Source organism: Mauremys mutica, chromosome 22 (genome assembly GCF_020497125.1).
Source record: "Mauremys mutica isolate MM-2020 ecotype Southern chromosome 22, ASM2049712v1, whole genome shotgun sequence".
Lineage (NCBI taxonomy): Eukaryota > Metazoa > Chordata > Testudines > Geoemydidae > Mauremys > Mauremys mutica.
The window spans coordinates 1,216,363-1,229,704 of record NC_059093.1 but is presented as its reverse complement, the minus strand read 5'-3'; the positions used below and the strand labels follow the sequence as shown (position 1 = coordinate 1,229,704).

General features: G+C 47.4%; 1 protein-coding gene across 2 annotated transcripts in view; it reads left to right on the top strand.

Annotated features, from left to right (window-relative positions):
- LOC123354922 (beta,beta-carotene 9',10'-oxygenase-like) overlaps positions 1–13,342 on the top strand; it is a 45,293-nt gene that overhangs the window by 13,250 nt on the left and 18,701 nt on the right. For both annotated transcript variants that reach the window (XM_044997323.1, XM_044997322.1), the window contains 2 exons: positions 9,364–9,568; positions 12,953–13,164. In XM_044997323.1, coding sequence (XP_044853258.1) covers positions 9,364–9,568; positions 12,953–13,164 — 417 coding nt within the window. The remainder of the gene's footprint in view (positions 1–9,363; positions 9,569–12,952; positions 13,165–13,342) is intronic.

Below are 13,342 nucleotides of genomic sequence, written 5' to 3'. Positions count from 1 at the left end.
CCAGGGCGGGTCATTCAGCCGGAATTTTGGATGTGCACAAAACACAGACAGGATTGGTTCCCATATGGTTACAGAGCTGCAGTAAAGTGGAACAATTTTCAGCTTGTGTGATTGGAGGATATCTGGATGCATATTATAAGACTGTCCTCCATAAATGAGGAAAAGTTGAGGTGCCTTTATTATTCTTTTGTTCCACTCTTTCTTTCTATGGGGAATTTGCCAATGCAATATCACTGTCTTCCTTTCAAACAAACAAAAAGGCAATGGCTGTTGAAAATAGCAATTCCAGTGCTAATAAGCATTTCTTGCTCAATTTTATCCTACTTTTTCTACAGCAAGTTACAGTGGATCAGTATATTTGATTTGGGAGAAATGAAGTAACAGCTGCCCAAACTGAGCTTGAGCACTCCTGAATTCTGAGGTGTTCAAATCTGGAAGGCAGGTGCTGGTGGGGGGGAGAAGAGGGCTGTGGGGTCCATGGGGGAGCATGGCAGCAACTGTCTGGAGCTGCATGGAGCCAGACACGCTGGTCTGAGTGGCACAGTAAGAGGGCTGGGGGTTGGAGAAGGGGTAGGAGGTTCCGGGGGGCAGTCAAGGGACAGGAAGCAGGGGGGGTTGGATGGGACAGAGGTTCAGAGGGACAGTCAGGGGACAGGCAGCAATTGGATAGGCATGGGAATCCCAGAGGTTTATCAGGGGACAGGTAGGGGGTGGGTCCTGGGGGGAAGTTGGGAGGGTCTCAGGAGGGGGCAGTTGGGGACAAGGAGAAAGGAGGCTTAGATAGGGGCTGGGGTCCCAAGGGGCAGTTAGGGGCAGGGGTCTCGGGAGGGGGTAATCGGGGTACAAGGAGCAGCGGCATTTAGATAGGGGCTGGTGTCCTGGGGGGCAGTTAGGGGCAGGGGGCCCAGGAGAGGGGTATCAGGGGACAAGGACCAGCGGTGCTTAGATAGGGGGTGGGGGTCCTGGGGGGCAGGGGTCCGGGGAGGGGGCAAACAGCAGCTGAGGGCTGGGATTCAAAGGGCTCTGGGCTGCAGGCAGCCGTGGGGAGCCCTGAGCCCTTTAAATCCCAGCTGCGGCTGGGAATCTCTGCGGGCAGCCCAGAGCCCTCTGATTCCCAGCCACGGATGGGATTTAAAGGGCTCTGGGCTCCCCGCCGCTGCGGGCAGCCCAGAGCCCTCTGATTCCTGGCCGCGGCTGGGATTTAAAGGGCTCTGGGCTCCCTGCCCCTGCAGGGAGCCCAGAGCCCTTTGATTCCCTGCCACGGCAGGGATTCAAAGGGCTCTGGGCTGCCCGCAGAGTGCCGTGTGCGGGGGATTTAGAATTCCCCCGCGGGCCGCACAGTGAGGCTCCGCGGGCTGCATGCGGCCCGCGGGCCGTATGTTGTGCAGGCCTGCTCTAGCTGGTATCACTTCTCTGGAGTCAGCCATAATCCTGCTGGCTCTCCAGTTATCCATAGAGTTTTCCATGAAAAGCAGGATTTTGAGGGATTTCTGATTAAAACAAATGTTTAACAAAGAATACATCAGGCTTTGTTCATCTCATTAAGAAGCAGAGTACAAAGGCCACTTGTTTTCCTTTTGTATGTTGCCTTTTTCTAGTGGTATCCGGGTCTCCATCTTAAAATTATATCACTTTATGGTAGTTTTGCCACCTGGTTGCCTTACTGTTAACTGTTCTAAGGCTATAAATGTAACTCTGCTCTCAGCTTAAGCTTCTGTGGACAAACCCAGCTCCTCTTTGAGCCAAACACTGCTTAAAAGAATGTGATGTGATTTGTCCTTGAATTCTGCCGAAATCTGATTTGTGTGAGTTGAGGGGGGGGCGTTTTTGGGGAGGTTAGGTGATGAGAGATGAGCTAGGGAACTCACATTTTGGAGATAGGGAAAAATCTACTGAACAAGGAAACCCAGGCAGTCTACTCAGTTCCCCTTCTGGATCCTAGACCATAACAACGCTGCAGAAATATCTATTTAGTGGAAACTGCTGCCTCTCTGTTTAAAAATTTGAAATGAAAATGTTTTACAGCTAGACTATCTAAACCAACTCCTTTCTAAATGCCTCTATCAGTCGGTATAGCCCTCATATTTCAGCTTGTATGAAAAGACTCCCTCTCTTTCTTTCTAATGGGTTTTTATCAGCACTAATGTTGGGATTTGATGAAATACTTTATATGGAATTTAATATAATTTAATTGAGGTTTAAGAGGGAGAGGCTGCTGTACGCTGCAGGATAATTACTTTAGCCTTGCAGCCTGACTTATTTATCTAGCTGCCCTCTCCTATTAGAGCTCTAATCAGGATTTGAGGATTGGTGAGCCAGATACCCACATTGTAGGAGGGTAAATTGCCACATCTCTTCAGGGCAACATGCAGTCTTTACCTATCCTTAGTAGCTTACAAAAGTTCAGCTTCAGCTTGTCAACCAGTTTCTTTTGAATTGTTCTTCCTCTGTTATCTTGTACTGATTGCTGAATTTGTCTCCAAAGAAGTAGACATCCGGCTTTGGAGATTTACTTATAATTTGTGCAGCAATTTAATTTAATCTCAAGGATTAAAGGAGGGAGACTGGAAGATACAGTTGAGGTGGTGAAAGTGACCGGTCTGGTCAATAGGAATTGCTTCCTGATAGGAAATGCCACCTCATACTAGGTGGAAATTTAATATTGTCTAGAATTTCTTCAACCTCAGGCCTTGCTTGCACTAGGAAATGGCTCTGTTTCAGGAAGGGGCTTAGCTGTACCATTGCTGGCCACTGTTTGTCCTTGTTATGCTTACAGCTAAACCTTAGTCAGCACAGGTTAATCTAAACGAAATGCTGAACCACATCTGTCTCTTTGTGCTGATGAGGCCTTGCCAGCTGGGCTGCTGAGCCCACAAACTGAATAAATGTTGGCTTAAGAGAGTTCTCCTCAGTCTGTGCCTGCTGTGAGGCTGCTGCACCTGTTAACTGGGTTGTGTGGCCATTTGAACCAGGGAATTCCTCTGAAATGCTTCTCCTCAGTCTGTGATGCACATGATATTCCCTAGGTAAAATCTGCCCATTCATGCTCCAAACGTGGAACCCAGTCCAATCTCAGCAGCTGGTTTATATTGGTCATGTTTTAGCTCTCTCTGCAAGGCACAGGGTCAGAGACTGAGGTCTAAAGTCCCCTGAGGGCAAAGATTCCCCCTGTAGTGTAGAAGAATTGGGGTAGTATCCCTTTAAATAATTGGTGAACTCTCTAGTAGCCCTCAGTGTTTCTTATGTTTCAGAAGCCACCTGTGTGTATGGAGCTAGGCCTGGCATGTTCAATCTACATAGTAAGCACCCCTAACTGTGCTCATATAGTTCCTTCATATTACATTTGTTGGGTAAGGAGCAAAAGACACAACACCCCCTTACAGGATAAATAGGTGGCTCAGTTAGCCAGGGGTGTGCCCAACCTCCAAGCCTACTGCAGCCCACCTGGGCTCTCCTGCCAGCGTCCCTTCTGTTGCTCTCCTGACTTCCATTCTCCTGCATCATATCTTTGCTGTTCCTCCCTTTCAGGGCTTGGCCCAGCTGCATGTCGAAAGCCCAAGAAAAGCTCTGTGTGTCATTTTATGTCTTCAAATAACCACATTTCCTCATCTCTTCCTACGTGCCCAGCTCCTTATGCTCTGCCCAGGTTCCTGTTCCGGCTGCTCCCTTTGCCTGCCTGCTTTCCCCAGCATGCTGGCTCCAGATTGCCCCTTCCTTCACACAGAATAGCCTCCTAGTCAATGTGCACTAAGCAACGTCCCTTTCCTCTTTAAGGGTTCATTTCCCCATACCTCTTGCTACTGTGTGTAACTGTAAGCTCTGGGGACAGGCACTGTCCCTTCCTGAATGTCAGGAAAGCATCCAGGACACTGTGGGGGTTACCATAGACTAAAAATAATAATACCATGAACCACCTCAGCCCACTCTATCCCGGTCTATATCAGGAAGAATTACACATTGCTGACAATGGGTGCCAGCACTGGGCTCAGGTGCAGTCTAACAGCAAAGGTACAGCAGTCTAAACTTTTCAGCATGATTCTGGAAACCCTTGGTTAACCTCTGCTTGGTTTAAGTTTTAACCACGGGTGTCTGAAACAAAACTTGTGCTGGTCTGAGGAATGTGGGAGCTGCAAACTATCACTTGAAGGTGGGGCTCAAGGTTTCTGGTCCTGCTTGCAGTCAGAGCAATTGGTATAAATCTGGAAAGAGCCAGTTTAAAGCAAGATAGGGTGAGCTTTGTCTCACTGCTGTAGAGAGTAGTCTGTTTTTTCTCTCTCTGTTTTGCGGTTCTTGTGTGTTATTGTTCTGAATTCTAAGAAATGAAGTGGTGTTATGTTGCAACCTTTCAGCAAGGGTATTTATGTGCTTATCTAATTATCTGTGTGCTGTGAAAATAACAGCACTGATGTCCATAATTTGACTTGGACTCTGCTAGTTGTTAAACTGTGCTGCTGAACTTGTGACTGACATCCATTGTTAGCAGTGAGCAATTTTTGAGTGCAGACCAGATTCACAGATTTCAAGAACATAAGAATGGCCATACTGGGTCAGACCAATGGTCCATCTAGCCCAATAGCCAGTGTTCTGACTGACCAGTGCCAAATGCTTCAGAGTGAATAAACAGAACAGGGAATTTGGAGTGATCCATCCCTTGTGGTCCAGTCCCAGCTTCTGGTAGTTGGCAGTTCAGGGACACCTGGAGCATGGGGTTATGTCCCTGACCATCTTGGCTAGGAGCCATTGATGGATCTATCCTCTGTGAACTCAGCTAATTCTGTTTTGAACCCAGTTATACCTTTGACCGTCACTACATCCCATGGCAATGAGTTCCACAGGTTGACTGTATTTTGTGAAGAAGTACTTCCTTTTGTTTGTTTTGAATCTGCTGCCTATTAATTTAATTGGATGACCCCTAGTTCTTGTGTTATATGAAGGGGTAAATAACACTTCCCTATTCACTTTTTCCATACCATACATGCTTTTTTATGTATGCGTATAGATCTCAATCATATCTCTTTAGTCATCTCTTTTCTAAGATGAACAGTCCTAGTCTTTTTAACCTCTCCTAGTATGGAAACTATTCCATACTCCTAATAATTTTTGTTGCCCTTCTCTGTACTTTTTCCAATTCTAATATATCTTTTTTGAGATGGGATGACAAGAACTGCCCACTGTATTCAAGGTGTGGGCATATATGGATTTATATAGTGGCATTATGATATTTTCTGTTTTATTATCTATCCCTTTTCTAATGGTTCCTAACATCCTGTTAGCTTTGCTTGGCCTCTGCTGCACAGTGAGTGGATGTTTTCAGAGAACTATCCCCAATGACTCCAAGATATTGTTCTTGAGTTGTAACAGCTAATTTAAACCCCATCGTTTTGTGTATATAGTTCTTAGCCAGAGGAAACCATTGTGATCATCCATTCTGACCTCCTGCATAATGGAGGCTGAAGAATTGTACCCAGCCGTTCCTGCATCCAGCACAATACCTTGTGGTTGAAGGGAAGTGAATCTTTTAGAAAGATGTCTGGTCTTGATTTAAAGACTTCAACTGGAGGACATCTCATTCCAGGCATCTGTGTTCAGCTTGTTCTTTGTTGCTGTGCATGGCACTAACTGTTGTCTTTACAGCATAAGATGTTGTAATCAGGGACTCTTTTAAAAATACTTTACCAGAAATGATGAGAGGAGAGAGAATTTGGGTCTATGGCAAAACCACCTACGTGGATTGGTATAAAAACTAAGACTCAGATAGGACAGTGACAGGTATAGTGGAAATACCTTGAAAACAGAATTATTGCAGCAGGTTTTATTCACTGTTCAGCTCTGATGCTGTAATACGTAGGCATGGGGCTGGCTGATTCCACCTCAGGGATCAGAAAGGTGTATGCTAATGTGTGCAACCAGGCCCCTTCTGGAGAACTGGTCACTCCCACGCCAAGCTTTTGCACTGCTAGGGATACAGAACAGTTCCAGGATTCTGATGCTCCCATCTGAAGGCCTGTTTGGTCTTTGGATAACAAGACTAAAGCCCAGATCCTCAAAGGTACTTAGGAACCTAACTCCCATTAATTTCAGTAGGAGTTAGGGCCTAAATACCTTAGACAATCTGGGTCTAACTCCCCAGTAAGCTCTTCTGGCAGGCAGCAGGATTGCCATGCCAAGTGTTTTGGCTTTATTACCTCTGCACAGATCATGGAGATACAGGTGGGGAACTGAGTCCCAGAGAGACTAACAGTATGTCTACACTGCAACTAGGAGTGAACCTCCCAGTCTGGGTAGACAGACTCATGCCACTGAGGCCTGAGCTAGTGTGCTAAAAATAGCAGTGTGGACACAGGCTAGCCACCTGAGCTTGGACCCCAGGGACTGGGCAGGATTGGACTCAGGTTGTTAGCCCAAGCTGCCGCCCATGTCACAAGGTCCACACTGCTACCTATAACACATGAGCTGGAATAGAGCTAGTGTGAGTCTGTCTACCTGCTTCCAGCTGCAGCGTAAATACACCCTGTGTGATTTGTCTGAGGTCTCACAGGAATTCTGCGGCAGAGCAGGGAATTGAACTAGAGTCAAGCACACGGGCCAGCATCATAACCACTGGGCCATCCTTCCCCTCTCCAGTCCAGGCACGGAATCAGCATGCTGGGCTTGTAAATGAGAAGTCAAAGCCCTTCCAGCCTGGGAAGTTATTTACTTTATAGAGCTGTCGTGGGAAGAGGATTTCTCCCGACTTGACCCTACTAATCGTTGCTGACGGTCTCATTGTTCTACACCCATTTTGGGGTCTGCCTTTCTAGTTATGTATTTCTAGGGTACTTATCGTCGTGATATCTCAGCAACAGCACAGTGCAAATCAATGGAGGAATCAGATGCTGCTGCTGTGAGGGTGTCACTCTAATTTGCATGAAGGCTTCTGACTGGATGCAACTGACAACAAAGGCATGGGAATGAGACCAGCATGGACAATGGAACCAGACTGATTTTTATGGTCAAACCCTTGCCCCGTAGGGACAATGAGAATGCTTGAAAATGGGATTTTCTTTTCTTTCTAAAATTCCCTCTCATCTGTTTAATGGCCAAGATGGCCCCACTGTATACAGCCTTAAACAGGGCCATAGAGCAGCAAGAGAAGTTAGTGGAGATACTGTGAATGGAAGCATTCTTCCAGTAAGGGCCATTCACCTTTTCAGAACTGGTGTGTATGGAGTCACTCTCTGTGCTATGCCACCAGCCCTGCTTCCTAAGCGAGCTGGGATCCCTAGGTTCTTAAAAGCCTAGTGTACTTAGAAGCTTATACGCTTTTGGAGCAGGGTCCATCTTTTTGTTACAAGTGTGCACAGTGCCTGGCACAGTGGAGCCTGATATAGGTGCTCCTGCCATACAAATATTAGATACTAACAGTACCTTTTGCATGATGATAAGGAGAGCAGCTGAGAGGCAGCACAGCATTGTCTGCACGGTGGCTGAATGGTGGAAAGATTGCACTTACTGGGCACTGGGAATGTTGCCTCGAGGCAGGTGTGGCTCAGCTGAGGAGAGAGATGCACAGATCTGCAGATTGAGAAATGGGGAAGGGAGTGAGCTCTGAGTGTAGGTGAGAAGGACAGAATCTAGACTATGGATAGAGTTAGGTTTACAATAACATTGTCTCAGTAGCTAGCGGAGCAGAATGGAGGGCAAGGAAATAGTTTACAGGATTATAGGGCTCCTTGCTGTAAGTTAAGAGTTGATAAAGTACAAACTAATTGCATTGCCAAAACAGTCATATCTCATACAGCAGTGATATCCCTGGGGCAAGTTCTGCCTTCGGTTACCCCCTCAGGTTAAACAGCTTTGTACATCTAATTCTGTATGTACACTGGCATCCCCCCAGTGGAGGGGAAGCAGTCTGGCTCTCAGAGCAGGTAAGAAACAGGAGCCTTAATAGAGAACAGTGCCACAAAAAGGGGAAAGAATGCAATCTGTCAAATAGAGGAGAAAGCTACTAAGATGCAGTTGACCTTTGTTCTACAGTTGTTGCAGCACAGGGGACTTTCTGCCTAGCAGGTGATTTGCTGGTGCCACGATTGAAAAGGGGTCTTGCATGACAAATGCATGCCCAGTTTGAGAGAAGCCTGTTTGTTCTAAAGGTGGCTTTTATGGAGGTGACCAATCCCATATCCCAGTCAGCACCTATACAGAGAGTTTGTTTTATTTTTTACAAACAAAGCTAATCCTTCTTGGTTTCCAACAGCAAGTAGCAGGCATGACTGTTAGGGAACTAAAGTGCTTTTTGCCTAGATGTGACTAGGCACATCCCCGGCAGATACTCAGATGTGCCCTTTCCCCACCCACTGAGTCATGTGCGACATCTGACTTGTTGCATCTCTGAGAAGCTGCATGTATCCCCTAGGGCATGAACATTGTGATCTTGCTCTCCTGCTCTTTGTGCCTTTACAGTGTGTGTTCAGAGCCGCCATGGGGCCATGGGAGCCAGTTAACTAAGTAACAAGCTGTACATAAATGTTCCCCTGTGGCCAGTCTCCTCTGCATTTCTAAATGCACCCGTTACCAAGGTATCTAGGTGAACAGAGAAACACATTTTATAATGGAGCCTCAACAGCTTGACTGAGAGGTACTGCCCTGCACCGATGCATCATCTCCCACCACTCCTTGGAAAACCCCAGGACTGAGCATGTAGTCTGCACGCTGCTCCCAGGCTGGCTGAGCCTGGGTCTGGTCTGTAGGAGTGCTGAGGTGGCTCCTCTGTATTGCTTTCCTTACCTGCATTGTGCCCAGCCCACCTGGTAGTGCAATGAACCATCACTCAGTGGGGAGACCTAGCTGCTTGCATAGAATCTGTAATAGATCCTCTTGCACTGGTGTTGGTGGAAGAGCGGAGCCTTTGGAGGAGTTCAGCATGAGGTTTGCTGGGGAATCTATAAGCACCACTTTGTGTTTTCTCTATTTAGGTTGCAATCTATTTATTTCTGGGCACGTTGTAGTCTCTATCTCCAGGTGGTCGTAACAAATGTCTGTATCCCTCCTTGTTGTTGTTACATGTTCAAATACATTATTTTAGCTTAGTCTTCCTGAAAAGTTCATTTCCTCCCTCTCTGCAACATATAAAAGCACCTTGCAGGTGTCTGTGCTGGATTAATCGCGGTAAGATTTAATGCACTGAATTTTCAGCTCCCTATGGCTGACAGACACTTTGAAGCAGAACTTTATTTTGAACATCTGTTACATTTTGGTTATTTGCAGGATGGAACTCCAAGCCCAAGTTGCAGGTATCTAGGCTGGTGGCTGTCAGTCTCTAGCTTTTAGCACTAAGGGCCTTAGTCGCTTGCTGTCTTCTAACTTCTTGTTTGTTCTTTGTAGTTCTAAAGGACGTTCTGCCGAGCCCACAACAGGAGCCGGTCACCTTCAGCAACCGGAAGGGTTTGCAATGCATCTCCCCACTAATGAGAAGTGTGGAAGAGACTCCTCAGCCCATCCTGACAAAGGTCAAAGGGCACATTCCCAAGTGGCTTACTGGCAGCCTGCTAAGGAACGGGCCTGGGAAGTTTGAGTTTGGAGAGGAGAAGTAAGTCCAGATTTGATCGTACTTTCTAATGATCCCAGGCTGGGGGTTGGTCAAACCTAGAAGGCACCTTCACAAATGCATCGCAGCCATTAGGGGCCTTCCTTAGCTCTGAAGATGTGTGACCATGTGACCATGAGGAAATGCCTGTAGATCCCATTCTTCTAATGCAAATTCTTCTCTCATCTAGAAGCTTTCAGAACCTTTACTAGCCCCGTTCATTAATCCTCATGACCTCTCTGGGAAGTAGGAAGGTGTTTTTCCACAGTTTAAAGGTGGGGACACAGAGACTGTGACCAGCTGAAGGCCACATCATGAGCTAACAAAGCTGGGGATGAAACCCTGACATCCTGACTCCCAGTGCTCTGTCTGTAACAGCCACTTCCCACTCCCACCCTGCAATCCCAGGCATCATTTGCCATCCTGATTACACTAAGCTGTCTGTGTGGCTTTAAAAACCAACCCAGCCCTCACACTGGTTGGTGTTCTTCCATTTCAAAACAAAAGTCGATCTATATTTTTAATAAGTTAGAACCCAAGCCAGTGTATGACTGAGAGTCTGTCACTCAAGCAAACCCACAGAGCTGGCTCATCTTCACATTGACTGGATGGGAACAAGAGTGGTTGATGGAGATCTGCGTACCTGATGTTCTACCTCTGAAAAACTGGTCTTCTTCAAAAGGCGTGGCAGGACATCTTCTCCTCTGCGGAGGGGATGGAATTCTGCAAAGTGCTGTAGTTTGGCCCTTTGCTCCCAGATTGTTTCTTGCTCAAGGGGCTTTAAATAACAAAACAGGAGTAGATCAAAGCGTACTAGGGTTAGACATTCAGCGCACAGCAGGCTCCTGGGGATAGATTTATACCCTAGCTTGCCATGCACTAAGTGTTAATGAAGACAAGCCCTAATATGTGTTCTATTTCTGCAGCACCATAAGCATGCAGGGGCTTTGTAGAACAACATAGTTTCAGTCCATGAAAGTTTGTGGGTAATGTTTTTAAAAGCACTAAGGCACATTTTCAAAAGACACTTAGGCACTTAGGAGCTTGAGTCATTGAAAGTGAATGGGACTCAGGCTATCTCTCCTGCTGATGATAGCTCATCTCAATTGATTAGACTCTTCCTGTTGGCATGGCTACTTCCACCTTTTCATGTTCTCTGTATGTATAAATATCCCCTGTCTGTGTGTTCCATTCTATGCATCCGAAGAAGTGGGCTGTAGCTCACGAAAGCTCATGCTGAAATAAATTTGTTAGTCTCTAAGGTGCCACAAGTTCTCCTGTTCTAGGTGCCTAAAGTCACTTTTGGAAATGTGCCGCTTAGGGTATGTCTACCCAGCAATTAAACACCCGTGGCTGGCCCAGGTCAACTGACTTGGGCTCATTGTGCTTAGGCTGCGGGGCTGTAAAATTGCTGCACAGACATTTGGGCTCATGCTGGAGACTGAGCTCCAGGACCCCAGATATGGGGAGGGCCACAGAGTCCAGGTTCCAGCCCAGAACCAAAGGTCTACGCAGCAATTTTTAGCCCTGCAGCCCAACCCCTGTGAGCCCTAGTAAGCTGATCCGGGAGAGCCATGGCCATGCCGGAGGTTTTTTATTCCAGTGTAGACTTACCCTTAGGGTACATCTATACTGCAAGCGGCAGCCTGTGGCAGCAAGTCTCAGAGCCTGGGTCTACAGCCAGACTCATGGGGCTTGTTGTGCTTCATAGAACCATAGGACTGGAAGGGACCTCGAGAAGTCGTCTAGTCCAGTCCCCTGCACTCATGGCAGGACACAGTATTATCTAGACCGTCCCTGACAGGTGTTTGTCCAACCTGCTCTTAAAAATCTCCAATGAGGGAGATTCAACAGCCTCCCTAGGCAACTTATTCCAGTGCTTAACCACCCTGACAGTTAGGAAGTTTTCCTAATGTCCAGCCTAAACCTCCCTTCCTGCAATTTAAGCCCATTGCTTCTTGTCCTATCCTCAGAGGTTAAGAAGAACAATTCTCCTCCCTCCTCCTTGTAACAACCTTTTATGTCCTTGAAAACTGTTATCATGTCCCCTCTCAGTCTTCTCTTCTCCAGACTAAACAAACCCAATTTTTTCAATCTTCCCTCATAGGTCATGTTTTCAATCATAGAATCATAGAACTTAAGGTCAGAAGGGACCATTATGATCATCTAGTCTGACCTCCCGCAAGATGCAGGCCACAAAAGCTGACCCACCCACTCCTGAAATAATTCTCTCCCTTGACTCAGCTGTTGAAGTCCCCAAATCCTGATTTAAAGACTTCAAGTAGCAGATAATCCTCCAGCAAACGACCCCTGCCCCATGCTGCGGAGGAAGGCGAAAAACCTCCAGGGCCTCTGCCAATCTGCCCTGGAGGAAAATTCCTTCCTGACCCCAAATTTTCTAGACCTTTCATCGTTTTTGTTGCTCTTCTCTGTACCTTCTCCAATTTGTCCAGTCTTTCCTGAAATGTGGTGTCCAGAACTGGACACAGTACTCCAGTTGAGGCCTAATCAGCGCGGAGTAGAGCAGAAGAATTACTTGTTGTGTCTCGCTTACGTCACTAAAAACAGCTGCGTAGGTGTTTGGGCTTGGGTTCTGAAGCCCCTCCCGCCCTCCAGGCTGTAGAGCAGGGGTGGCCAACCTGAGCCAGAGAAGGAGCCAGAATTTACCAATGTACGTTACCGAAGAGCCACAGTAATACATCAGCAGCCCCCCATCAGCTCCTCCCCAGCTCCCAGTGCCTCCTGCCCACCAGCGCCTCCCACTGCCTCCCCACACCTCCCGATCAGCTGTTTTGTGGTGTGCAGGAGGCTCGGGGGAAGGGGGAAGAGTGAGGGTACAGCAGGCTCAGGGGAGGGGGTGGAGTGGGGGGAGAGTCAGGGGTTGAGCAGTGAGCACCCCCCGGCACATTGGAAAGTTGGTGCCTGTAGCTCCAGCCCTGGAGTCGGTGCCTGTACAAGGAGCCGCGTATTAACTTGTGAAGAGCCGCATGTGGCTCCGGAGCCACAGGTTGGCCAGCCCTGTTTTAGAGCCTGCGTTCCAGCCTGAGCCCAAATGTCTACACAGCTATTTTTAGCACCTGGGGTCCAAGACTTGCTGTCGGTTGCTGAGTAGACGAACCCCCAGATGCTTTTGAGAATTTTAGCGTGTCTCTAAACTTGGACCCCAAGCCTTCAGACATGTAGGCACATGAGTAGCTGCATGTCTGAGTTTTTCCATTGCGTTCATGCTCTCTTCCACCCACACACACACAAAGTGTTTGTAGGATCCGGTTCTCAGATTATAGCACAGATCATAACAAACACCAGGGATTTAGGAGAAGGCATAGGAGGATGTGGCACCACACTGAGCCTTCTTTCTGTGATTTTGTTTCTCTGCTCTGCTGGAAGATTTAACCATTGGTTTGATGGCATGGCCCTGCTGCATCAGTTCCAACTGGAAAATGGCATCGTGACTTACAGGAGCAAGTTCCTGCAGAGTGATTCCTATGTGACTAACAGCCGGCACAATCGGATCGTGGTCTCGGAGTTTGGAACCCTGGCTATGCCGGACCCGTGCAAGAGCATCTTTGGGCGCTTCATATCATGGTTTGAGATGCCACATAAGTATGTTCCTGAGCTGAAAGCAATGTTCTTGGAGGTGGTGGTATGCATCCCAAGTGGGTGATATTTGCCTGGAGGAATAGCTTTTAGGTTTGAAGGGAGCTGTGTGGAAGTTTTAGTGGTTTTGCTTGGAGTGGTCATGTTTCTGTGGGGATCTCCCCTCTGAAGAAACAACTC